This window comes from Pyrgilauda ruficollis, unplaced genomic scaffold (genome assembly GCF_017590135.1).
Source record: "Pyrgilauda ruficollis isolate IOZ18807 unplaced genomic scaffold, ASM1759013v1 scaffold117, whole genome shotgun sequence".
NCBI classification, from domain to species: domain Eukaryota; kingdom Metazoa; phylum Chordata; class Aves; order Passeriformes; family Passeridae; genus Pyrgilauda; species Pyrgilauda ruficollis.
In genome coordinates, this window is record NW_024509988.1 from 1,301,916 (window position 1) to 1,329,712 (window position 27,797).

The window sequence follows — 27,797 nt, forward strand, 5'->3', positions numbered from 1 at the left end:
AGCCACAGCTTCTCTGGGCACCTGTGCCAGGGCCTCATCCTAAAAAATGCCTTCCTTCCCTCTCCTCCCTCTCAGCAGCACGTGAGGGTTTGGAGGCTGCCTCTCACCTGGCAGGGCTGGCACAGCTGGGCAGGCTCAGCAGGGACAGGAGCCAGATGCCCACGGGCGTTCTTCCTTTGGGCTCGGCTCGGCCGCCGAGGGCTCGGTGCCACTTGGATGTATGACAGCAGGTGGAAACCCAGCAGTCTCCCTGGAAATGGCTGGAGGGGACTTTGATCTAAGCAGCTCTGTCAACAGCGTTAATACAATAAAAATAATCAAATTCACTGGGATGGAAATGAGAAATGGAGGGATCGGCAGACAGCAGCACAAATCCCAGGGAATGAAGAGGGTGGGAGCAACAGCACATCCCCTCTGCACCACCAGGAGTTCAGAGGCTTCTCAGAAGAGCCATGATCTTGAATTCACCAAAGTCACTGGGTTTTTTCCCCCTTTTTTTTGGGCAGGGCTTGGAGCAGCCTGGTCCAGTGGATGGTGTCCTTGTTCATGGGACAGGATGAGCTTAAAGGTCTCTTCCCATCCAAACCACTCCAAAGTTCTGTGAAACCCCAGCCCTGAGGGACTTGGCCACCACCTGCAGCCTGCAGGTCACTGGTGGGGACAGCACAAGGGTCAGCAGTGAGCAGAATGCTGGCACAGAGTCAGAAAGCCACAGCTGGGGTTTTGGGGACACCATGCGCTGGCATTCTGCCTCACCTCTAAAACACTCACCTGGATGAGCTGGAAGTAGCAGGTACAGGGAATTACAGCCTGGATTCACCTCTGTTGGATCCTGCCAGTACGGTTTTGGCTCCAGAGTAACCAATTTGTGCTTAATGGGGATAATTCACCCTCCAGATCCAATCCCTGTGACAGGACACAACCCCTTTCATTCCCTCAAGGGTTTTTTACCACCACAGGACATTTGCCACCTCTGAGTGATCTCCAGAGGCTGCTGATGAGGCTGGGCCAGGCAGGGTGAGGACGGGGCCACGGGATCGCTCCTGGCACTGCTGGATAAATGAGGCTTGGGAAAAACCCAGTCCCACTGACCTGACATCCACGAGAGATGGAGCAGGAGGCAGGAGAGGGAAGGAAGGTAAGGAAGGCAGAGTGGGGGTAGGGATGGGGAAGGGAGCTCAAGCCTCCTGCCCGTGAGAAGGGGGACATCAGGGAGGTCACCTGGCTGCTGGGGGGCTTGTCCAAGCACCCCCTGACCCACCCTGAACCCCCCACTCCTGTCACTGCTCCCCTCCCTTGTTTCCAGCTCTGAGCTTTGCTCGGTTGGCGAAAGGGTTAAGTTTAATTTATACTGATTTCTATTTAATATCATTCTCTCCCCGTAGGAGCCGGCAGCTGTGAGCTGATTGTAGTCCCTCATTATGCAGTCTGTATCACTAATGGCCTGTGACAAAGGCATGCCATCTTCCCGGCCTTACCCCCGAGAGCCAATTAAACACACATACTCCCTTCCTGTTTGCGGCGCATTACAATGAAATTAAACTGAATTTCAAAATCATTTTCTCCTAAAGACATCTCTTTGCAATAATTAATGCACGCTATTCCTTTGCAGCTGAAATATTCATCAGGAGTGTTGACAAAAAAAATTTTTAATGCTGATTGCCCTGCACCCCACGTGAGGGCTGGTGATGCTCTGGTCCCAGCCCGGGGTGCCCGCCTGGCTTGGGGACTCGTGGTGACACTGCTGGCAGAGTGAGCTCTGCTTCGGGAGAACAATTAGAATAAATCACAGCTTCTTCAGGAACCATCAATAAATCAGGTTACACAGAAGGCATCAGAAATCCAGCCTGACTCCTGCCACCACAGTACTGCTAACACGCAGGAAAGAGGGGATTGGGGAAATCAGAGCTGTGGGTATCATGGAATCAGAGAATCCCAGAATCACTGAGGTTGGAAAAGACCTTCAAGGTCATCAGGTCCTGATCCCCACCTTGTCACCCATCCCAGAGCACTGAGTGCCACACCCAGGCCTTCCTTGGACACCTCCAGGGATGGGGACTCCAGCCCCTCCCTGGGCAGCCCCTGCCAGTGAACAACCCTTTCCATTATGAAATTCCTCCTGATTCCAACCTGAGCCTCCCCTGGCACAGCTTGAGGCTGTTTCCTCAAATCACTGCTAGCCTGGAAGTAGAGCCCAACCCCCAGCTGGCCTCACCCTCCTCTCAGGGGGTTCTAGTTGGTAGCTAATGATTCTGTGACACAGTCCCTGTGTAAATTGAGACAAGTCCCACCTGTCTGCAAGGCTGAATTCCCAGGAAAACATTAAGCAGTGATATTTAATGCTTAGGAGCAAAGGAGCCCAAACACCCCCCATCCCTTGGTGACTCACCATGGCCAGCGCAGGCAAAGCCCCTTCCTGGAAGCACATCCAGCCTGCACTCCCAGCTGCCAGCCCCAGCTCCAGCCCCGTGCACCCTCCCAGAGCTGCTGTCCCTGTCCCTGTGCACAGCTCCAGCCCCATGCGCCCTCCCAGAGCTGCTGTCCCTGTCCCTGTGCACAGTTCCAGCCCCATGCGCCCTCCCAGAGCTGCTGTCCCTGTCCCTGTGCACAGTTCCAGCCCCGTGCACCCTCCCAGAGCTGCTGTCCCTGTCCCTGTGCCAGCTGCTGGGGCAGTTGTTCCCGTACCTGTTCGGAACCATCCGTCGGCCGTGAAGGCATCCGCCGTCTCCTTGGGTCTGTTCCAGTACTCACGGAACACCGAGGGGCCCTTCACCAGCAGCTCCCCCTCCTGTCCCTCCAGGCCCGGGGTCACCTAGGACAGGCAGACAGTGAGTGCAGCTCCCTGTCACCTGTCCCCAGCAGCATGGCAGGCAGCGTGCAGGGGGACGCGCCGGAGCCGCACCACGGGCTCTTCCAGCCCTGGCCAAGCTCCAGCACACCCTGCCCACCTGCAGGACTTCTCTCCTCAGGTGGAAGGGCTCATCCAGGTGCTTCTGATGTTCCAAAGCACTGGGAATAAGCACCTGTGTTATATGAGAACAAGGATTGCCTCCTGGAACTTGCAGCTGCTGGGAGAGAGGTCACACATGCAGACGTGCAGGAAATGCTCTTGGGAAAGGGATGGTCCTTTCTGAGCCCTTCCAGGGATCCAGGGGCAGCCTCAGCTTCTCTGGGCACCCTGTGCCAGGGCCTCCCCACCCCCACAGCCAGGAATTCCTTCCCAATATGCCATCTAAACCCATTCTCTGTCGGTTGAAATCCACAGCCAAGATGTGCAAAGCCACTGCTGGGATGGAAGGGTGCTGTGGGATGTGCCTGGACACACTGCTCCATCCAGAAAAGCTCAGTAACAGGAATTCCAAGCCACTTTCCCAGTCACTTGAGCTGCTGCAATGGCCAGGATCCGTCTGGGACCCCAAAAATCAGCAGTGCCAGAAACAGAGCCACAAGGGAAAGCAGTAATAGCAGAGCTGGAGCGCCAGGCAGTCCCAGGGCAGGGCAGGCTCTCTGCAGCCTCTGATGGAAACAAAGCTTCCCTAATGGAAAACGCTTAGAAAACTGCTTCCAAGGCATCATTCTAAAGTATTTCCTTCCTGATGTCCTGTCCTGGAGGATGGGGTGACAAGGGGATCTCTGCACACACAGCCCAGGCTTCCAGAGCCCTGGTTGGGAATCAATTCCCTGCCTGGAAGATGCTGCAGGAAAGAAAAATCCTTAATGCCAATGAGGAATTTTGCTGAGTGATGGCAAGGTGGGGATGGTGCTGGGTGAGTTCTCCCCACAGATCTGAAAGATGGAGCTGAAGTCCAGACAATCCATGAGAGAAACCTGAGGTCTGGAGGGCCTGGAGCAAAACTCCACACCTCCAGCAGCAAAGGGCACAAAGGATCCAAAAAAGAGGACAAAGAGGCACAAAAAAGGGCATAGCGGGCATGAAGGGCACAAGAGGCACAAAGCCCCCATGGACAAGAGTGGCAGGGACATGGTGTGTGACACAGAGGGACCAGCAAGGCTTATTTCAGGGTTCTTACAGGCTGTGTGGAGTTTTATGATGCAGCTCTTTCTTCTGACTCCTTTTCCTGCTGTTCCAGCTGTGGCATTACAAAACAAGCAGCTTCCCTGAGCAATGTCCTGGTGTTCAGGCTCCTTCCCACTCCCCAAACAGGCTGGGGAGGGGATGGCAGAGCAAAGAACCTGCAAACAGTTCCCTGAACTTCACCTGCACACCCTGCCAGGCTCTGGCTTCTTCTTGTCAGCCCTGAACACAAGAAGAGCTGTAAATCTGTCTGCTACAAACCCCTCCTGCCCAGGATTCCACGGTGCCAGGTACCTGCACAGCCCCAGGGATCAATCCTGCCCTGATTTACCTGCACAGTGCCATGTCTGGTGTGAATCAAGCCTTGAACCCGCTCCAAATTTCCTGTCATATCAACTTAAATTTTGGCAGCGGCTCAACCCACATCTTATCTCGAGCAGAGCCCCTTGGCAGCAGGCACCTCCCTGTTGTGTAATTTAATGATGTTATGGCTGGCTTGCAAACAGTAAAACAGAGAGGCCGTGACGTTATCTTAATAGGATTTTGCTTGCTGCACCCGGAGTGTCACCGGCACCGCTCCCCAGCACGGCACAGGGGCACACACCACCCCCACCGCAGCAATTAAAATTCAAGGTTCATGGCACTGATCTCCCCCAACCCCTCGTGCCTGATCCCTCTGCAGTCCCAGGTACACCAGGCTGGCGGGCTCTGGGAGCAGGGATGGCAGCACACAGCTGGGCTGGTTGTTTCCTTTCTCGCTCCAATCCTGGTGGCTCCTGTTGTTCCCGCACAGCTCGATGGCACGAGCAGCTGCTGGAGGCATCACATCATTGCTGAGTGCACGGACCTCCCCCTCTCCCAGGGCCATATTTTAATGCATTCCAGCAAGTTTAACACCCAGGCACAGCGTGGCCCTGAAGGTTGTTAGAGAGCTCCCTACTCTAAACCCAGTCGAGCTGGACCAGCCGGCTGACGAGATAAGATTCCATTTTCCACGCATGGAAATAAAAGGTTGTAATAAATCCTTTGAAGGCCTAAATCTGGGTGATTAGAAAATGCATATTTCCCCTCTCCCCGTTCCCATTTTACCTCTTTATTAGGAGGGTGGTTTGTAAAGAGCTGGGAATCCCTGCCTGGCACGGGGCCCTGGGGTTTGTTCAAAGTGGCCGTTTGTTTCCTGCGGTCTCTGCCCCGCGCTCCGCCGGGAGCTGCAGCACGGAGCTTCTGATGGGCTCTGATGGAATTAGGGAAGGCTCAGAGCTGCCTGTCCTTCTCTGGGAAGCAGAGAAGGCACGGTGGATTCCTAAGCAGAAACATGTGGGAGACACAGAGGGGAAGCTGCAAGGTGAGGTTTAGGAGGTGAGAGCGTGTTCTTGGGCTGGGGATTGGGAGGAAGACAGGCTTTGAGGAGAAAACCCAAATACCTTCAGGCTGCAAACAGGTTTTAGAGAGATCCACTTAAACTCTACCAGATGCCTCCTTCCCCCTTCATCCCCCAAATACTCATAGACTCATGGGAGTGTCTGGGTTGGAAGGACTTCAAAGTTTATCCAGTGCCATGGCAGGGACACCTTCCACTGTCCCAGGCTGCTCCAATCCCCATCAGCCTGACCTTGCACATTTCCAGGGATCCAGGGGCAGCCACAGCTGCTTTGGGCACCTGTGCCAAGGCCTCCTCACCCTCACAGAGAAGGATTTCTCCCTGATATCCCATCTAAGCCTACCTCTTTTCAGTTTAAAGCCATTCCCTGTGTCCTGTCCCTCCATGCCTTGTCCCCAGTCCCTTTCCAACTCTCCTGGAGCCCCTTTAGGCTCTGGAAGGGGCTCTGAGCTCTCCCTGGATCCTTCTCCTGCACAGGGACCTGAAGTTGGTTTTGCTGAATCTCTTTCCTGGGGGAGCACCAAAGGCTGTGGATCAGAGCATCATCTCTCAGCAGGGACCTCAAAAGGGACCTTGTAACTCCATGAAGCAAAAGCATTTTGACTTGTGGGGAGGAAAGAAATGCTTCTGCAGCCCTGCCTCCTCCCTGCTGTGCTGCTCGGCTTGGAAGTGCTTGGCATTTTTCCCCACCTTGTAAATAAATGATTACTGTGATCAAAATAATTAAGCAACTGAGCCCTTAAGTGACTAATAGAAGACAATAATTTATGTATGTGAGGTTTATGGAAGCGACAGAGCCCTTTTACCTCTTCTGCCAGAGAAGTCACTTTTTCCTGGTGTTGGGCTTTTTTTAACATACCAGAGCACAGGAAATGACACAACAAAGCCTGAAGGACTGATCCAGCTCTGTCCTGCAGCCCAAGTCAGGCTCCCCACTCCTCTGCTGGACCTTAACTGCCACCAGCACCTCCAGACACCTCCCTGTCCCCTCAATCACCCCTTCAAGGCTTTGGTGACCCAGAGCCTTGTCCCAGAATCCCAGGATCACTCAGGTTGGAAAAGAGCTTCAGGATCATTGAGTCCAAGCTGTGCCCAATCCGCACCTTGTCCCCAGCACTGAGTGCCACCTCCAGGTGTTCCTTGGACACCTGCAGGGATGGGGACTCCAAACCTCCTTGGGCAGTGAATGAACAATTAACAACCTTTTCCATTACAAAATTCCTGCTGCTGTCCAACTTGAGCCTGCCCTTGCCCAGCCTGAGGCCGTTCCTTCTTGTCCTGTCCCTGTTCCCTGGAGCAGAGCCTGTCCCCTCCTGGCAGGAGCTGTGCAGAGCCAGGAGAGCCCCCCTGAGCTCCTTTTCTCCAGGCTGAACACAGCATCCAACAGCTCAGCCCCTGCTGAGCTGCAGAGAGCAGGGCAGCTCCAGGCTGGCCCAGACTCTGCTTTTCCAGATCACATCACAGCCAGGCCTGGTGTGGGAGGTGAGGATGTGCTCACCTGGCTCCTGAAGGAAGCTGGAGATAATAACCTGCTTGCCAGTGCCTTTAATCACCATCTCCCAGGGCCACACTGGAATGGATGGCCTAGGACTGGGAGGTGTGTTAGAGCATTACCAAATTCCCAGGCAATCTGAACCTTCCTGCACATTCCTAATTAAAAATTCCCTGCTAAGTTGCCTGGTTTTGTAAAGGCGTTATCGTTCCTTGGAGCTCCGTGTCCTGCAGCATCCACACAAGCCTGGCAGGAGGCAATTTAGACACAGAACAATTTTCCTCCTGCTGGAAAAAGGCAGATTTCTGCTCCTCAGGGACACAGCACAGAGAGAGTAAGGAAAAAATAAAACCCCAACCTAAAAACCCCAAGCTCAGGCTGTAATCTGCGAGGCCACATTTCACATCTGTTTTTGCAATGTTAACTTTTATAAAAGGGCTGGGAATAACACAATCCATTTACTTTTCATTTTGGAGAGTTATAAATTTAAAAGCAAGGCTGGTGCACAGTGGAGCTGGAACACTGAAACTTATTTTCAAACAACCCAACCCTCTACTTACAGCAAATGTTGCTCCACTGAAAACAAAAGTGATTGTCTATATTTTTAGGCAATACTGATTTTTTTAGGTTACCAGCCTGATCAGCTCCAGATGATCCCAAAAGCAGGATAGAAAACAAGCCAAGTCTGGGAAAGGTCAGCCCTCCCCACAGTTTTTCCATGGACACAGAACTTCTTGATGTGTATTAACACCATAAATTAAATGTGTGACACTGTTGCAGAGATGCCAGCAGCTCTCCACGCTGCTGTTCTCATCCCTGTCGGTTGCAGGCTCCCTGGGATAACAAACGAGGTGAGATGTCAGCACATCTTCCCACTCCCCCTGCTCTCCTCCTTGAGGGAAGGCTCCCCATGTGCCCTCAGCTGATTCTGGGCTGGGGCAGGCAGAGGACTCCATTAGTGGCCCACCTTTGGGTTGGTGTCCTTCAGCCTCCCCTAACAGTGCAGTCTGGGGGCTGTGATGAGCTGTGGCTGCACAAACACTGCCCACAGCCTCTAACTGCTCCCTGTGCTGAGCCATCCCTGCTCCCCTGGCTGCAAGAGCCCGGGACTGAGACAGCTCCTCCTCCTTCAGCCTCAGCTCCAGCACCTCCCCAGCACATCCAGGGCTCTTCCACAAACACCCCAAACCTTCCCTCAGCTACAAACAGGAGTATTCCAGTGGAAGGTGTCCCTGCCCATGAATGAGATAAGCTTCATCCTCCAACTCAAACCAGTCTGGGATGCTGTGGAAGAACAAAACAACAGCAAAGAGATTCTGAGGGTGCTGTGACAAAGGTGAGCTCAAAGGACTCTTGTGGAAAGAGGGTTACTCTTGACAGATGGATTCAACTTCCATGTGCAAGGAAATACTCTCCTAGAATCGAGGCTGTCCCTGTGATGAGAAGAGTTTTCAGCTGAGAAACAAGGGGACATGATGCTACTGCAACCTCTGTCTCTACTTTTACTACCAGGAAGAAATAAAAGAGCTATGGCCACAAATTAAAAAAAAACAAAAAAACAAAAAAAACAACAACAACAAAAAAAAAAACAACCAAACCAGAGGGCAGACAGAAAGAAGGAAGGAGATATAAATACATCTGAGAATGGAATCAATGCCTGAGTTGAGTAAGGAACAGCATGTGATCAATGAGAAGCAGCTAAAATGTTTATACAGGAACAAAAGCAGCCTGGGCAACAAAGTGGAGACTCTTGAATTACTTGGTCAGGACACAAAACAGGATCCTGAGGAGATGAGAGAAATATGGCAAAAAAAAAAAAAAAAAGATAACTGGAACACACACAAGTGCAGTGTCCAGCACTGAGAGGGTTTTGGAAGGAGCTGAGGCAAATGGAAAATGGGAATAAATGCAGAGTGTTTTTATCAAAGGTGGATTGTGCCAGAAATCCTGAGGGTTGGGGTTGCAGAGAGAAGAAAAGCTGCAGATCTAATCCAGACTGCCTTCAACAACACATTCCCCACACTGCCTGATGGAAGAGACCATGGAGCTGAGGGAAAGCTCCTTGTGGGAGATGGAATGGGGATGCTGGAGGTAAAGTTCACCATCCAGTTCACCAACACATGAGGATGGGATGGAGCAGGGACAAGAAAACCAGTGAAAAACTGGAGGAGAGCTGCTCTGGAAGTGCAGGAGCACCGAGGACAAGGAATGAACAGGTCTAGGCTGAGGTCTGCACGGGATAGGAAAGGAACAATCCAAGTGTTGCTTTAGTTGTTCCTCTGGGACAGCCAGAGACAGGATTGCCCAGGCCAGGTGATCACATCCTGTCCACACCTGGCCATTCTCAGCAATGCCAGGCACAGCGGGCACATGCCCATCTCTGGCCTCTGCAGAAGAGCCAGCCACAGCCTCACCAACTGCTCTGGGATAGCTGGATGGGTGAGGAGAATCCCACAGGGGTACCCAAGCACCATACCCACGCCAGCCATGGAGTGCCCAGTCCTCCAAGACAACCCTGGCAGCTCAGTGGGCACCACCCCACGGGCTCTGGAGAGATTTGGGATGAACACGAGCGAGGTGGAGCCGCTCCTGGTCCCCTCCACGGGGACATCAACGGCCAAGAGCTGCAGTCACAACCACGGGTGACAGAGGCAGCTGCCCCCAGCCCCGCCGAGGCGCTGGCAAGCAGCAGCAAGCTGTGAGCAGATGGCACAGACACGGGGGGCACGGGGAGGAGGGGACAGAGATGCTGGTGGCTTTCGGGAGGGACGGCCACAGCCGAGCCGGTTCCCGTCCAGGACGACAGCTTGCATATGGATAAACGAGATAATTACAGCCTTTGGAAGGGGGGGAAGCCCGTGGCACAGCGTCCTCCTGCTGCCAGCTCCTGCCAGCCATCCGTCCCCACGCTCCCTCGCAGCCTCGGCACGAGGAAATTGCTCGCCATAAAAGCCCTGGCTGCAGCCCTGCCTCGGCTGCAGCTGTGAAGCCATTTAGCTATTGATAGCTCCCCATTGTCAGCACCAGGGCTGGGCTTTGGTGAGAGAGAGCAATTTGGGAAAGATGAAAAAGGAAAAAAAAAAAAAAAAAAAAAAAGAGAAATCCAACAAAAATGACAACCCAAAAAACCCAACAAACAAACAAGTGGAGAAGGAGAGAGACAATACCCGACAGCTTGCAGGGTTTCCAGGCCTCTGCCAGCTGGGAAGCTGAGCGTATGAAATATGCATTGCACTGAACAAAGCAAACTGAAATGTTCAGAGCTGGAGAGCTGTAACCCTTTCCTGGGCACCACAGCCACAGGGAGAGCTGCCAAAAATTCAGGGGAAAACACCCCATGGGAAGAAGCACCCCTGGCTGTGGGTAAGGAATACTGAGCCTGAAGGGTCAGATGGGCTCAGCAGGCAGCTGCCCAAGGAAGGTGGGAAGCTGAGGAGCTGCTCTGGATGCCACTAGCTCCAGGAGCAGGATGTGGGATGAATCAGGGCAAGCAAAGCCGTGCTGTCCCTCACACCCACTTCCACACCTCTGCTCCCAGTGATGCTGGAGGAGAAGCCCTTCTCCCAGGGCTCCGGGAGCAACATCTCTCCAGGGGATAGCTCTGCACAGGCAGGAGGTGGGGGGACAGTCGGGGCTGTGACTGATGGCACTGTCACCTCCTGCCCTCGCTGGCTTGTCACAGGTGTCCCCAGGCTGCTGCACACCTCCAGCTGGAGCAGCCAGAGCAGCCAAGGGATGGGTCAGGATGGAGCAGTGAGAGGATGGGTCAGGATGGAGCAGAGAGGGGATGGGTCAGGATGGAGCAGAGAGGGGATGGGTCAGGATGGAGCAGAGAGGGGATGGGTCAGGATGGAGCAGCCAGGGGATGGGTCAGGATGGAGCAGAGAGGGGATGGGTCAGGCTGGAGCAGCCAGGGGATGGGTCAGGCTGGAGAGCCCCGTGGGGGTGTCAGTAGCCCCGGGGCAGCCCGGGCAGCCTGGCCCAGCCCACACGGCTCCGTGTCAGCCCCGGAGAGCAGCACAGGGTGCACAACACCCAGAGGAAGCAGCACAGGACGGGCTGAAATCCTGAGCAAACGGGATGAACGGAGCACAGGGCTCCTGAGAGGAGACTGAAGGAAAGGAATCCAGCGCTCCAATCAAGGGTGGGAGAAAATGCAGGGCAGAACAGAGATCCAGCAAACTTTCAGCTAAGTAGATTATTGATCTTCAGGGTGTGCCAGGAACCAGCTTTGCAAATTACAGTGGTCCCCTGCTGCAAGCTCAGGCAGTTACCGGATGGCAGAGCAGGAACACTCCCCAGCTCCCTGCTCCTGCCATCCACAGGCTGCCTCCTCCTCCTCCTCCTCTGCCATTGCTCCTGTTTGGATCGCACATGTCCAAAGGGCGAGAGACGGTGTTAGTGGAGAAGGAGCAGCTCGGAGAGCGCCGGCTGAGCTGGGGCAGGAGGCAGGAACGCAGCCCCAGGCGGGCGGGGAAGGCGCTGGCCCTGCGAGGCTCCGCATGGCTCCCTTGGCAAGGGCAGCGCTCTCTGCCCGCCCTCGGGAGGGCTCTGCGGGCACAGCGAGCTGTGAACGCCCCGCAGATTGCCCTGACGGTGCCGCAGCCCCGGCACAGACATCACCTGCTCGCAGGAGCCCGGGGAGGAGAGATGGCTCAGAGCCCAACTCCTGCCAGGCTGCTCAGCGTCCCCCTGCCTCAGCCCCACGGTGCTTGAATCATGGAATCACGGAATATCCTGAGCTGGAAGGGACCCACAAGGATCATGGATCCAACCCCTGGCCCTGCACAGAGACCCCAGCAATCCCATCCTGTGCATTCCTGAGAGCACTGTCCAACCTCTCCTGGAGCTCTGGGGCCGTGCCCATTCCCTGGGGAGCCTGGGCAGTGCCGGCACCCTATGGGGGAAGAACCTTTCCTGAGATCCACCCTGAACCTCCCTGGCACAGCTCCAGCCAATCCCTGGGTCCTGTCCCTGGTCACCAGAGGAAAGAGATTGGTACCTGCCCTTCTGCTGCCCCTCACGAGGACACTGAAGACCCCTGAGGTCTCCCCTCAGTCTCCTCCAGCCCTCAACCACTAAAAGGCTCAGAGCCCTCCTGGGAGGAAGGCGAGGAAGGATTTCTTCATCCTTCTCACAGGAGGCAAGGGAAAGGCCGCAGGGTTATCTGGTGGCACAGGCAGGGTGACACCAGCGGGTTGTTCCCATCCCTGGGCCAGCCCCTCAGCCGTGGAGGAGCTGATTTTAACAAAGCTGGGCCTTTCCCGGACTGCTGGAGCGTGATGAGCACTCGGACTGTCAGATCCGCCTCGTTTTAAATAAATTCCACTGACGTTGTCTCTCCTGACATGAATTATTAACCAAGCATGATGCACACAGTGCCAGCAGCAACGGCTGGGGCAGGCACTGAGCAGGTGAGGCTCTGCCTGGGACCGCAGGTGTGAGGCACAGGAATTCCAGCATCCCTGGCAGCAGAGGTGTTGTCACCATGGCTGCCACCTGGTCACGCTAGGGAAAGTCACACTCCGTGCCCAGGGCACACAAACCCCAAACTCCTGGCATCTCCACGCATCCATCTGTGCCAACACACGCTGGGAGCAGGGACTGTTTTTCCCACCTTGTGACAGTCCCAGGGACAGAGGCAGCTGGCTCTGCTCTGCTCCTGGAAATGTTGTGGATGTCCTGGAGGTACCCAGCCAGCCAGCCACTGTCTCCTGGGGTGGCCTGAACAGATGGCACCATTGCTCTCCCTTCAGCCTGAAGAAACTCCCAGTTAAGCTGGGACAAGAGGAATGGTGGGTGAGATGGGGACAGCTCTTCAGAGAGGGACCAACCCATGAGCCAATGCCCAGAGGCAAATTACCACCTCCCCACACCCTCCCAGGCTGATGACTTGAGAATTCACCAGAACATTCAAAAGGTCCCCAGGGAGAGCCTGACGGAAAGTGAACCATCAGCAAGGGGCAGGGAGCCAAGGCCAGCGCTGGTGGGAGCTCCTGGAAGAATTGTGAGCTCTGGGTATGGACCACACTGGGGGCTGCAGGGTGCAGGTGAGAAATCACCAGGAAAAAGGGCAATTCCTCTGCCCCTAAAATAAACCCAAGCAGCCCGAAGCCAGAGGAAAGAGGAGAGTTATGTGAATCCCAGCTCTGTGAAGCCCTGAGGAGGTGGTGGGCTTCTAGCATCAGACACAGATCATCTAGGCTCCCCCTCTCTGGTCACTCAGTGCAATGAGAACGAAGGGGAAAGAGTACTGTGCAGAAAAAATAACATTCCATATTTTTTCCTATCATAATTCAGTAGAACAACATCCACATTTCATCCTGGAAGGAGCTGCACTTTGGGGATTCTCATGTCTGAGACCTAATTTGTAAAGTGCCCAGGGATCCCTAAGGGGAAAAAAGCATTATAGGATCATTATTAAAAGGGACACGTTATATTTCATGTCTCTGTTCCACACAAGTGGAAAAAAAAAGGCCAAGAGCAAACTCTGGGATCAGAGGACAAACCTGTGAAATGTAACACACACCCAGGAAGTGACAAGAACAGGACATGGGGAGCCTCCTGCTTTGCCCACTGCTCGGCCACGCCACAGCAGCGACACAGAGTAAAGAGCAGCAAAGAGGTTTTTTTTTAATAAAAGCCACAATCCGTGGTCCCTCTCAGCTGTCCCCTGGGCTGTTTTACAAGTCTGGAGTGGATCCAGCTCTTACAGCATCGGAACACAAAACACAACCTGAGCACAGCCCACCCACGGGGCTGCCTGTGGTCCTGCTGGCTCCTCCACCTGCCACCAGATAATTTAGACAAAAAAAGATTTTCTTGAGCCTCTCAGCAGCGCTTACACCAGCAGTGTCTCTGCCACAGCCCTTTCAAACCCTCAGCCTGTAGGTGGCTGGATGAGAAGCCATTTCCCAGGGGAATGAGGGAAGGAACCTATTTCAGGTTGAATCTCACGCCTGTCTGTGTCCCACCCACATGGTGTCACTGCTGGGGTCACTCCTGTCACACTCAGCATTTATCTGCTCAGCCAAACCCTGACATCACCAGGCATGGATCTGCCAGAGCAGCAACAACACACAGTGAGGGTGTGGAGGGGAGGGGGCAGGAATGCAGACCCTGCTCAGCCACTTCTGTGGCAAGAGACAGCCTGGACGTTGGGCTGGGGCTGCAGCAGCAGCAGGGTAGATTATGGTTCAGCAGCCAGCACTGGGGTAGATTATGGTTCCTCATCACAGATGCCTGACCTCTGGCACACCAGAACTGCAGGTGCAGGTAGCATGTGGAGCTGAGCATGGAGCTTGACTTCCATCAAAGTGGAAGTCAAACCTGATGGGTTCCCCCAGTGCTGTTTCAAAATGAGTGCAACCCCCAAGATCACCAGTCCTGCCCTTCCAAGCACAGAATCATGGAACGGTTTGGGTTGGGAGGAACCTTAAAGCTCATCTCGTTCCATGGGCAGGGACCTTCCACTAGACCTGGTCTTCAGAGTGAAACAGAATAGGTTTAGATGGGATATTGGGAAGGAATTCTTGCCTGTGAGGATGGGCAGGCCTGGCACAGGTGCCCAGAGCAGCTGTGGCTGCCCCTGGATCCCTGGCAGTGCCCAAGGCCAGGCTGGACACTGGGGCTTGGAGCCCTTTGGGCTATTGGGAGGTGTCCCTGCCATGGCACGGAGTGGGACTGATGGGCTTTGAGGTCCCTTCCAACCCAAACCATTCCACGATTGCATGGACAGCACTTGTCCAGTCCATAAAGCACCACAGCTACAAGAACCCACCAACAAAGAACCACAAACTCCATCACTGGATCCTGGGAACAGGAGCAGCACAACCCTTGGCCTTTCAGAGGCTGGGAAGGAGAGCTTTTCAAAGTGAAGCAGTGGAGAGAAGGAGGCAGTACCTGAGTGCAGTTCTCATCGCCCTGGGCGTGGATGGTGTAGCACCGAGCGCCGTCCCTTAGCGTCTCGCTGGCGATGCGCACTGCCACGCCGGGCAGCGGGGTGCCCACGGAACCTGGGGGACAGCAGCATGGAAAGGGGCACAGCCCCGGGAAAGCACACAGTCAGGGATGCAAACAGCAGCTGCTTGTCTAGCAATGGCATCTGCAGGCCGTGCTGGCACTAAAGGACTTCCTGGTGTGGAGTGTCCCTTCAGGAAGGCGTGATCCCACCGTGTGTCTGCATGGAAATGGCAGGAGCAGGCAGTGCTGGGAATGCCTCTGAACACAAACCTGTCTCCAGCCCTGAACAGAGTTTCTTGGCCACTTTGAAGACATCTGCACCTCTTCAGAGCTCAGGAACGAGGCAGTTTCTTTTTTTTTTTTCTTCTTTAAAGAAAAAAAAGAAAGGCACCACAAAACCTACACAAAGCTGTGAAAAGAGAGAGCACAGAGATTACTCTGCTCCTCTACAGCCTGCACCTGACAGGGGAGGCAAAGGCTTAACAGCTGAGAATTGCCAGGGATTATCTCAGTTTTAGGAGACATCAATACACTGGATAGAAAACATCACAGGAGAAAAGGAGGGATCAAAACCACCCGGTTCTTCCACACGTTTCAATTTCAAAGCCAAGGAGCTGACACAGTGTCACAACAACCACTACTGAGCTCCAAGCCGCATCTGGGACCCAGAGCTCCCCAACCTGCAGCTTTCCCACCCCCTGTTCAGGGCCTGTTGTTCCTGGGGAGCAGCTGAGAGCTCAGCAGAGGGCAGCTCTGTTCCTGTGACCAGTGGGATGGGCAGCAGATCTCAGCAGGTCTCACTCAGCCTCTCATTCCTGTGACAGAATGGGGCCTGTGACCTTCATCCCTTGTGAGCAGTGAGAGGAACAGCAGCTCACAGCAATCTGTGGCTCAGCAGGACTGGACAGGACAGAGTTTCAGCTGGAGAAGGACTTTTCACAAGGACCTGGAGTAGCAGGACAAGGGGGAATGGCTTCACACTGCCAGAGGGCAGGGTTAGATGGGATATCATGGAGAAATCCTTCTCTGTGAGGGTGCTGAGGCTCTGGCACAGGTGCCCAGAGCAGCTGTGGCTGCCCCTGGATCCCTGTGAGTGTCCAAGGCCAGGCTGGGGCTTGGAGCAGCCTGGGACAGTGGAAGATGTCCCTGCCCATGGCAGGAGGATGGAACAAGATCAGCTGAAGGATCCCTTCCAAATCAAACCATTCTGTGATTCTATAAATTGGTAACTGTGCTCTTTAAAGGATGATAAATTTTCTCCCCTGAAGTGCCCCCAGCTGATGCTTTCCAGGTCTGCCAGGATCACCCTGACACTGGGAATTCCCTAGAGCAGGGAGTGCAGGACCTGGAGCTCAGCCCTGTCTTCCTTTTGTCGTTCGTATTTCAGGCATTGGGTTCAAGTGGCATTTTCCCTGTCCTGGTCTCACTCTCCTGCTGAAGCCCTGGAGATCTGCTATCCGTGACATCATGAGTTTGTCTGCTACATTGGTCAGTTGCCATGGAAATGGATATGTCGTCGTAGCCCAGATTTATGGCATCCCTGCAGGATCAGCCAGGAGCAGATGGGCTATGAGGGAGTGAGATTTTATTGCAGCAAAACTACCCGAACAATTAGCAAATCTGGCTGGAAATAAACACAAAGCGACGTGGCAGCTCCATGATCCGTGTCTGCTCTGCTCAGAATTGCCTTTGGCACTCTGGTCAGCCAGCACAGCCACGTCCTCCCCTCACCACCAGCACCCTGGGCTGCTCCCACCTCCAGGCCAGACACTGCCAGGAATCAGAGACACAGGGCTGCAGCAGGGCAAGGAGGCAGCACGAGCCAGAAGTGCCCTAAGGTACAGTGCTGAGGTATTTATGGAATCTGAGAATCACAGAAGTTGGATCCCACAAGGATCATCAAGTCCAGCTCCTGGCTCCGCACAGGACAACCCTAAAAATCACACCATATGTGTTATAAACAATCTTGCACCTGCCATGGGAGGCTCCAAGAGGCCTCAAAGCAAGTAACAAGTCACAGAAAACACCCTCAGTGTTGCATGGAAGGTTGCTGGAGCCACCTTCTAGACTTCTGTGGGAACAGTTTCTCCAGGGTGAAAAACTGTGTGTGAACAGACTCCAATCTGCCCACAAAACATGGCACGTCTGTGTGGGCAGGCACCACAAAGTCAGTCCTGGAAAGCTCATGGAGAGAGCAGAAACCAATGCAAGGAACTGCCAGGGGCTCTCACAGACTTGGAATTTTTCAAATCAAGATCAGCCAGATGCCTTCCTGGAAGATGCTCCTTCCCTGGCTGCAAGCTGCTGACCTCAATGTGGAAATGGGCAGTGATTCATGGGCAGCAGGACTCCAGGATTAGTGCCCACTGCTGGTCCCAGCCCTTGGGAATGAGACACCAAAGATCAGCCCAGGGCTGGCACAGAGGAGGTGACATGTTCCCCACACAGTGCTCAGATCACAGTTACTAACACAGCCCCACCAGTTCCTCTCCTACTTGGCTAAAATAAAACCAGCATGTAAAACAAGTCCCTGGTGGAGAGCTGCTTCCTTATGTTTCTGTCTGGAGAAGCTTTTCTGGTATTTAGGAAAAGTGACAAACTTTGAAATCAACATCTGTAAAGGCTGAAAAAGCCCCTACCATTGATTAGAGCTCCACAAACCTGACAGGATTAATAGAATTTGTGCAAAAAAAAATGACTAGAGCTTCCCAGGCCCATCCACCGTGTCAAAACATACTCTGTGCCAACTCCAACAGGTCAGCAGAAATTTGGGCCCGTTCCCAAAGGAGCAGCCCTGGAGCTCCTGCCTTCATCAAGCCACACTTGGGGTGATCAGAAGGGGTCAACACTCTGCACTGGCTTCCTCTTTTTTCCCCAGACATAATCCTGAGGGGAAACTGGGGAGAAATCTCTGCTGCTTCCCCTCTGCATCCCTCCAATTTGCAGCCTCCTGGATGTTAAGCAATGCTGGCACCTCGCCCGCGGTGTCACCGGGCTGCAGGCAGGAGGGGGTGACACCATTCTGCTTTCACCCCTTCTCCTCTGTTTAAAAAAGTTGTCAGCTCTTCCCAGATAAATTTAATTGGCCCCGTGCTCTGTGTCCTTCGGTATCTGGGTAGCTCGGTGCTGCTGTGTCCCGGGAGGATTGGAGCAGGCCAACGATAAGGCACTCAAGGATCTCACTGTCAACAATACACGGAGTCCCCGCTGTAGCAGCTATTAGCTGCCTCTGATCTAAACCTCCAATTAAAGTGGTGATTAGGCCCAGTGAGGCATTCTCCGGCCATGAATTATTCATCTCCCTTCACAGTAACAGCACCAGGGGGGATTAGAATGAGAGCTGGTGAAAACAGAGGCATTTTAAGCAGGGTTTTAACCATATACAAGCAAACATTTATCTTTCAAATCTTTCATCTTTGCTGCTTCTGGAAATTAAAGCTCCCACACCCCATCCCTGCCCCTTCAGACCTGTGCTGTGGGTGGAGAGTGGGGACACGCTGCTGGTGACAGCGCTGGGGACAAGGGTGGGATGGGCAGGGTCCAAGGATTCGACCTTTCCCTGCCACACCAAGTGCCTGCAAGAGGGCAAGGCAAGCCCCAGGATTTCTCCTCAGAGGCTCATGAATCACAGAATGGTTTGGAAGGGACCTTAAAGCTTATTTCATTCCACCCCCTGCCATGGGCAGGGACACCTCCCACTGTCCCAGGCTGCTCCCAGCCCTGTCCAGCCTGGCCTTGGGCACTGACAGGGATCCAGGGGCAGCCACAGTTGCTCTGGGCACCCAGAGAAGGGCCTCACCACCCTCACAGCCAAGAATTTCTTACTAATACCTAATCTAAAGTTAATTGTGAAGCCATTCCCCCTTGTCTTGTCACTCCAGGCCCTTGTCCAAAGTCCCACTCCATCTTCCTTGTAGGTCCTTTCAGGAACTGGAAAGCCACAATTAGGTCACCCCAAAGCCCTCTCTTCTCCAGGCTGAACAATCCCAATTCTCTCAGCAGAGGTGCTCCATCCCTCCTCTGGGCTCACTCCAACAGGTCAAAGCAGGGGAGAAGGACATGTGCTGCTCCCACTCCAGGAGAGATCCTCTGGCAGATGTCCCCTGTTCCCAGCCCACCATCAGCTGCCTCTGGGATCTCTGTGGTACCTGGTGACCTCCTACCCAGCCTCCAACAGGGCACTAGATCAAAAGCTTTTTCACAGCTCCAGTAAATTATGCCTCAGCTTCACCCATCTGCTTCCCAGCTGACACTTCCTGAAATAAATTAATCAAGCCTATTCAATTATAGCCTCCTTTCTGTAGGGTTTCTTGCTGATCCTCACCTTTGTGAGACACTTCTCTCCCCTTGGGGCTGCAGGAGCCCCTGGATGGGGCTGGAGTGACAGTCCCCAGCCCCTCTCCTTTGGCTGCACAAGAGGATTTGTCCTGCAGACCCCAGGATCCACAGGGATGATGCTTCAGGAGCACAGCCACCAGCTCTGGGGCAGGAGCTGCCCTTCTGGGTGCCAGCTTGTGCACTGCCATGCTACTTTCAGTCTTATTCCTTTTCTCTTTTAGTCCCCTGGGAAATTTCTGGAGCCTCCACTCCTTTTCCCTCATGAAAATCAATAAAAAGCAAATATACCACAGGGACAGTGCAATGATCACCCTGGGGTGTGGGGCTCACACACAGCTTGAGCTCCTGCAGATGGGAGTCTTGTTTCTCCTGCCTGCCTCCCTCTCCTGCCTGCAGGGATGGGGCTGCTGGAGAAGATAAAACTGGCTGAGGTGGGGTGAGGGAATGACAGTTACCCTGCAAAAGTAAAACAGAGTTTGTGCTTCAAGCTGTTCCCAGGCTGAGGAGTCAACGAGGGGGAGTTTTGGCTTCTCCTCTCCCTGTGCCAACCCTACAGCACCCAGCTCCTGCATCCCATGGGATTGGGGTGCTGTTGGAAGCTGTGACACCCAGGACCCCCTCTGGGGTAACACCAGTTCCCCAGGAGGCTGCATATGGTGCCATGCCTGCACAGACAGCCTGTGGGGAGGCAGGTGGCACAGGGTGGGCACACAGATGGCCACGCTCCAACCACAGGGAGAGTGGGGGCATTTTACATTTGCAATGTCTCAGATCAATTTATTTCTAGGTTCCAGAAAGTACAGCTCTGGAAAGGAATCACAAAGTGTAGCTCAGAGAAGGGGGGGAAAGACAAGGAGAGAACAGGCCCAGAGTGTACAGCGAGGTGTGACAATTTTGAATTCCTGAAGAGGCAAGAAACAGGCACTAAAATAAGAGTGAGCAGACGTCCTATTTTAAGTGTTCAGCACTGATGGGTTGGACAAGCACTGCTGTGTGGAGAATCCTGTGTGACACCACCCAGAAATACAACTCCAGGCAGCAGGAGCTGAAGAAACATTCCCTCAATTCACTAAGATTTTGGAAGTAATAGAGCATCAGTCTGGAGTGTGCCAGCCTGGTCAGGCCAGTGGGCACCACTGCCAGCTCTGCACACACAACTATGATCCCTGGGAAACCCAGCAACCACTTCCCACACATCCATGCCCTGAATCCCCAGTGCCAATTCCCAGCACCCTTGTTCCTAGCGTGGCCTCTCCTCACTCTTGTGTAGAGAACACCCCAGAGCACTCCCAGCAAACGCCTCCAAAGGGGGGCAGCCCCTGCAGACTCCTACCTGGGACACGGGCTCCATGCAAAGGGTTAGAAAGCGCCATCCCAATCTCAGTCATCCCGTACCTCTCCAGCAAGGTGTGCCCCGTGATGCTCTTCCACTTCTCCAGGACAGGCACAGGCAGGGCTGCTGAGCCTGACACCATTAACCTGCACAGGAAAAGCCCAGGTAAGGGAGTATCCAAGAGCACCTTTGCTCCAGGGAATTTGCAGCCTGATACGGGGGCACAAAAAGCTCTGCATAAGACCTGCAGCCCCAAAATCCTTTTAACCACGACCAAAGATGTCCCTCAAATTCTCAGCCTTATATGGGGTTTAAGTTAACCAGGACAGCCTCTTCAAAGAGATTCTAGAGTACAAGCCTGGGCTGCAGGACAAAGCCCTCAGCCATGTGTTACACAGGGTGACACACAACAAGCCCCTTCTGGCTTTCCCATGCAAGAGTGGCTCATAATTAAATAATGTCACCCTTGTTCCTGTCACAGAGACACCAAAGCACAACAACCAGCACTGAAAGAGGTGATGTTGAAAGGAAAACCTGGGGCACCCAGCGAGCCAGCAGCAGCCCCTGCCCACAGCTCACCCACCTGATGTTCTCCTGGCAAAAGGCACGCACGAAGTCCTGCACCTGGGGCTGGGTGAAATGCTCGTCGTAATATTCCATCAGCTTGGCATAGATGGTGGGCACTGCCATGAACACATTGACTCGGGGAGCTTGGGAGCTCAGGAGCTTCTTCCACACCTAGGAAGGAAGGGAGCACACATGGATGAAAATACACCTGTGCTATCTAAGATTTCTTGGGAGTACAGCTGGAAGCTGCTGTGTGCCCCCATCGCTGTCCAAAACAAGCTCCCAACTTTCATCACACCCTTATTTCCCAAGGCACAACATTCACCTCCTGTCCCAGCAGTGGATCCCCCACCCACCATCACTCAGGAGGTGATGGAAATGGCATTTGTTTGTCCTGTCACGCTGCAGCCAAGAATTTGCTCACAAAGATGGAAGCCTGTGGCAGAATCAGCTCATTCCCTTATCATGCACAGCTCTTCAAAGGCTGCACAAAGCCACCCATTTTCCAAAGCATGGGAGCTCTTTTTGCAAAGACACAGCCCACACCTGACACACAATACACAGCTTGGAGCCCATGGACTTCAACCTCTGAGGCAAAGCTGGGAAGAGGGAGATCAGGCATGGAAGTGAGACTTCATGAAAATGGTGAGGTACAGAGAGCTGTGTCCCTGGCGAGCCCAGAGGAGCCATCAGAATGCACAGGTACAGCAGGGGCAGCAGGAGACCAGCTTTTCAGGAGGGCCACTACCCCAACCACACTCTTCCTGAGAGGAATGTTCCCTGTGGGAATAATGTTCAGCTGCAGCTCCTGCTGACCTGTGGGAACTACGAATGGGGGCAAATTCCAGCAGCCAGCTCTGCTGGGATGTGGACAACGACACCTCAGGGATGCGCAGCCAACCACGGGCCAGAGGCACAACTGTCACACCTGAGCCATTCTTCTCACACCTCAGCACCCTCCCTGCCAGGTGAGCTCTTCCCAAGGCAGGAGCGAGGCAAAGCCATCAATAACTCAGAACCCCTGACGGCGCCTCTGTCCCCGCGCTGCGCTCCCTGCCCTGCCGGTGACAAATGTGTTCCCTAACAGCTCCTGACACCGAGCGCTGCCTCGGCGCTCCCCGCGCACGCTCAGCTGCACACGAGCGAGGCCAGGCAGGGATTGATTGAAGGTGAGCCAGGGATTCTCCTTCATGCTGTCACTCTGCCCCTTCCCTCCGTTCTGCTCGCTCGGCTCCATTTCATCCCTTTCTCCTTGGCTGCGCCGGCGCCGCCTCCCCCCGCATCTTGCACTCCGCTGCTCCAGAACAATCAGCTCCTAAAAAAACCCTCCCAGCACCGGGTGGTTGTGGTTAACAGAGCAGGACACAGAGGCACTGTCCTGTCTCCCAGCCCAGGCACGGCCCTCGCTGGGGAGAGATGAATGCACAAGGTGCAAAGCCACTGCACACCCTGGCAGGTGGGACACGAGCACTGCAAGATGCCCTGGGAAAGGAAAGCAGAACTGGGATGTGACTTCCTGCACTGATGGGTGGTATGTCCAGAGAGGGAACATTTCAGGCCCTGCAGAAACCCACCTACCAGCAAGATCCCTACCAGCCAGATTAGGTAAAATTGCATTTACAGGGGTCTAACCTCCCCCGTGTTTGAACTGATGTCTTGGGAGGCTGGTCTGGAACAGAGATCAGACAGAGCTAAATGGACACAATAAGTATTCACTGGAAGGCCTTAAAAGGACACACCTTGGGCAGCACAAGAGCCTGGCCAGGGCTATAGCCAGGTTGAATCCAAGATGCATCCCAATCACAAGTTTTTACACTTTTGTAAGTTTTGGTTCATCTACATATTGGGTTCAATTGTCCAATTACAGCTCCAGCTCATGAAGTCTCAGCCCCCTGGCTTGCCCCCTTCCCTTCACTGTTGTGTGTGCTTTTTGGGAAAGGTTGTCCTTGATTCTCCAGCTGGGAAGGGATTGTTTTGTCCAACCACCCTGTGAAGAAAACCTATTAAACCTAATATGAAGTTTCAGAGTTACCTACCATGCAGCAAAGAACCTGAAAAACATAAAAGCTAAAACCCAAGGCATCATTTCCTAGCCCCCTTTTTCCCCAGTATCTTTCCCATTCTAGGCAGCAGGGTGGAGAAGGACCTCTCCAGAGCCAGGGCTGGATGGATCTGCTCTCCTCAGCCTGGTGCTCCCCAGAGCCATTGCTGTGGGCAGGGAGGGACGTGTGATGGCAAGCAGGGACCAGGACAGTGCCGAGGGGATTGAAGGGAAACAGATGCTCAGGGGTTGTTCAATCCTTGCTGTGTGATTTTGTTTTGCCTTCCCAAGTCCCGAGCAGCTGTGGGAGCACAGGCAGACTTCCAGTCTGGCCATTCAGCAGTTTTTGTCACGTGACTTTGGATCTGAAAAACCCCAAACCCATCTAAACAGAGCAGGTCTCCCTTGCACCCCAGAATCCCCTGTCCCCATGTGCCTGCTCAACTCCTGCCTTAGACAAAATCCTCCCTCCTGCACTGCAACCACAGGAGCAGCTTTTCCGTGTCAGTCCAGCTCACCCAGCAACAGCCCCTTCCTGAGGATAAGCAGCTGCCTTTGGATTTGTGCCACCAGCTGCTGGGGTGATCTGCTGACAGCCAAACCTCTCCACCTGCTCTGCTCCTGCTCAGCCAAATCTGGATCCTTCCCATGTGTTTTAGCAGGACTAAGCCGTGCTACAAAGCTGGCAGCTCCGAGTGCTCCACACAGCCCAAGCTGGCCGGAGGGCTTGGCACTGCCCAGCCAGCTGGAACAGCTATTCCTGGCTTCTAACTGTAACTGCACGCTTTGAGAGAAGGATCTGGGAAAGCCTCGTTACCTGGCACTAATCAATCAATCAATCCCGTGCAAGGCGCCAGCTTTGTCCTTGCAGCACCCGGCACCCTCCGACAGCGCCGGGCCTGGAGCAGCACCATCCATCCCCTGGGTAATCCCACTGTCACTGTCACCACGTTAATTCCCCGTGCACAGGGCACTGGCAGCCCAGCCTTCTGTTTTGTTTTGGTCACTGATACCTCCAAGTGCTTTTAAAAAGCCATGGATTCCAGAAGCAAACATGGCACTGTGTGCCAGGGCTGCCAGGCTCTGCAAAGAAGGGCAGCAGCAGCCTTCCCACGGAATATGCTCAGGGATGGATCAAGATTCCTTTTAAAATAACCAAGGGTTAGAAACAAAAAGTTTCTCACTGCAAGAAAGCAAGAGTGGATAGAACTTCCCACCAGCAGTAATGGCAGCAAATGCTTTGGGTCAGGGCTGCCTGTGCCAGCAGAGAAGTGGGAGACCTAATGTTCCCAAGAGCCTTCCTGTCAGCGTGACATTCCTGATTTTCCTCCCCTCCCACTGCTCAAAAGCATATCATGAGCTGGCCAGTGGGATTTTGCCATCATTAAAGGGAAAAAAAAAGGAGAAAATGACACCAGTGGGTACAAAACAAGCACAGCAAGGCACAGCTGGGAGATTTTTCCCACGTATTTTTCCCAGCACGCAGATGGTGAGTGAGGATGGTCAGTCCATAGAGCAACCTTCCCAACCAGCATTCAGACCCGCTAAGATCACCTGAAGGAAGAGATGTGAGCACAGAGGAGAAAAAGCAACAACATTTCCCTTTAGAGAGGGGAAATGTGCAATGCCCTGAACCAGCCAGAAACACCAAATCCAATACCTGGGCATTTTCTTATGCAAAAGGAGAAGAAACAGTGGCAAACCCAGTTATGTGCTAAACCACATAAAATTTTGCCTGATAGAAGATTCTCAAAACCAGTCAGAAGAACTACAAGCTGTAAAGGAAGCAAATATCAGCATGGATTTTTCCATCAGCCCACAAACGGATCACAGCCAGCCTGCGGTGCAGCCTCTATTGACAGACACAACAGCTCCTCTCTTCTATAAAATTATTGTGCCATTTTCAGTTGTAATTGAATCTTTTCAAACCTTTTCAAAAACAACAATGCCTCTAATGCAAGGTTAACTCAGCCCTTTACTTCCCTCTTGCTGGGGGAGATGAGTCTGTGTTTAACACTGACTGCTGCCACGTGCGAAGCACCATCGAGGAAAAGGGATGCCGGTGATTTTTGGAATGTCTGTGGAAGCAACAGGACTGTGGCCAAAGCAGCTGCTTGTTTGGTGAGATCCTGTGCCAAACACAAGGGTGGGAAGCTCCTGTAACTCAACAGCAGCAGCCAAGGGACTGCAGGACCACGCACACACATCCAACACCAAATTATCTCAAAAAAGCAGATGGAGATCTTATGGATCTTATCACATAAGATAGGAGAGCACCAAGGGGAGCTCTGCTCTCTCCCAGGGACTGAGCCTCCAACACTTCACGACCAATATGCAGAGAGAGAGAAACATTCTTCTCTTCAAAGAGAAATCAGGCCCTCGGTGGCTTCGTCTCATGTTTGTTGTAACCCCAAACTGTTTGCGCTCTGTGCGACTCTGGTTTTAATCATTTATTCATCAGCACAGTTTGATGGCCCCTCTGCATTCCAGGCTGAAGCTTTTAAACCCTTCCTATGCTGGAGGCATACTGAAAGGAGCAAGTGCTTTCCCTGGGACCTGGAAATATAAGTAAATATGACAGGCTCTGGTTCCATTTTTTATATTTCCCCACACACATCAAAAGCCATTACTTGGGAACAGATGCTGAGGACAGACGGCAGATCTGGGGAGATGGGAAAGAAAACCTCTAACTTTTTAAAGCCAGGTCTGTGAGAAGTGATCAAACATAATCCATTCACTAGTGACCTGCTCCTCCCTCCACCGACTCCTCTTTGAGTCTGAAATAAAATTACTCCTCTGAAGCCTCCCATTAACAGATGAAAAGACTTTCAGCCTCTCTCCAGCTGAAACTGGATGGGGGCCGCGATCCCCAGCGTGCCTGGATATTGGAGCTCAGGCTCCTCTGCTTGGATTTGCTTTTCTTTTAAAAATAAACCAAAAGAGCTGCCCAGAGTGATGTTTGCAGAAGTGACAGATCCAGGGGAGAGGCTCAGCGCAGTGCACGCTTCTCCTTCCCGGAGGCAACAGCGACTGCTGAGCCCTGGATCTCCCTGTGCAGCCCAGCCAAGGTAGACAGCCCCAGCACCCAGCCCAGCCTGGCTCACACAGACAACACCAGTGACAAGGACAAAGTTTGCTCCCAGATACAGCCCTGGCCTTCAGGAATTCAGGGCTGTGAGCACATGATGCAGCAGCACCCTGGAGCAACACCTCCCACTCATCCTGTGCCAGGTCTGCGGCTCCCTCCTACCACGGGGAAAAGGTGCCACGGGGGACAGAACACCAGGAAAAGCTTGTTCTGAATCACACACCACCTTTGGGCACACAACATTCCTATTTCCCTAGAAAGAAGGGTCCAAACAAGATTATTTTGATGCTTTGAGTGTGACATTGTAAAACAGGGCATGGTTTTTAGAGGGCTTGATCCTCGGAGCACCTTAAGTCAGACACACAGCAAGGCTGGCACTGAAACAGCAGCTCCTGGAACTGCAGGGCAGGAAATCTGCATCTTGGCATATTTATCATGGAAGGGGTTGCAGGGCACAGCCAGGGCTGTCAGTGCACAGGCAGCACATCACAGCTCAAACCTGCCCAGCAGAGCCGAGCGGGCAGCACACGCCACAACTGGGTCACCCGGAGTGGAGATTTCCATCAGCTTCTCCCATCACTCAGCACAGCAAGTTTCTTCCTTCAGGTTCTTCAGTACTCTTATTTCCCACTCTGCACAAGAGGCTGGAAGACTCCCAGGATCTGCTCTCGTGTTTATCAATGCAGAGAGCTGACAGGGAACCTTTTGCCATTAGAACATCTTCCCTTCAAGGCAAGATCAGGGGTGTCCAAGGCAAAGACAAGCTCTTCCTGTTGTTCAAGCCCAAAATGCATCCTCTCTGTCCAAAAACCACAGCAGAGGATCCTGTAAACCAGACAGTGACCTCACCACTTGCTCCAAAATGGTCCTGTCCAAGGAGTGCCTGGTCTGGAATGGGGACACCAGTGTGTGACTGTCACAGCAAGCACAGGGGACATTTGGCTTCCCCAGGCCTGTCTCTCCAGACTCACTGACATTTCCATGAAGCAACAGTCCCACCACAAGCTGTGCCTGAACTGATGCAAGGAGAGAGATGGAGGGAGACAGTGACTGGGAATGGATGCTCCAGAGGGTGCTTGGTGCAAGCCCTGATGCTCAAAGCCTTCCAAAAGCACTTGGCCAGGAGGAGAAGGCTCACCCTGCACTCCTTCCTTAACAGACATTCACCTCTTCACCTCTATCACCAAAGTGCACAAAATTTGTACAAACACAGCATCTTTAAAATCCCTACTCCTGGACAAGAAATTCCTACTGCAGCATCTGGGACAGGTCAGCAGCAGCTGAGAAACACAAACAGTAACAGTACAGCTGGAAGAGTAAACTCAGCCAGCCTGGGAGCAGGATATGGAGGGAGGATCACACAGGGATGCTGAGGCTGCAGCTTGCTCTGGCTCCAGAGGTTTCTGCCCTCGCACTTCTCACCCTTGAAAACCAATGAAACAACAAACCAGTAACATCACAGCCAGCCATGCCCCACGCAGCTGCTGGCAGAACATCCCGCGGCCTCTCCTGCCTGCTCCCCACCCACCTGTGCTGAAGTCTCCCTCACAGCCATCCCT

The 27,797-nt window shown here is 53.4% G+C and overlaps 1 protein-coding gene across 2 annotated transcripts in view; it reads right to left on the minus strand.

Annotated features, from left to right (window-relative positions):
* The window catches only part of ACSF3 (acyl-CoA synthetase family member 3), a 51,110-nt gene that overhangs the window by 15,435 nt on the left and 7,878 nt on the right, over nucleotides 1-27,797 (minus strand). The window contains exons 4-8 of one of the 2 annotated variants that reach the window (XM_041484142.1): nucleotides 21,126-21,280; nucleotides 20,543-20,688; nucleotides 14,812-14,924; nucleotides 2,949-3,023; nucleotides 2,686-2,812 (exon numbers count right to left, since the gene is read on the minus strand). In XM_041484142.1, the coding sequence (XP_041340076.1) occupies nucleotides 2,686-2,812; nucleotides 2,949-3,023; nucleotides 14,812-14,924; nucleotides 20,543-20,688; nucleotides 21,126-21,280 (616 nt within the window). The remainder of the gene's footprint in view (nucleotides 1-2,685; nucleotides 2,813-2,948; nucleotides 3,024-14,811; nucleotides 14,925-20,542; nucleotides 20,689-21,125; nucleotides 21,281-27,797) is intronic. The other variant, XM_041484150.1, reaches the window with a different exon arrangement.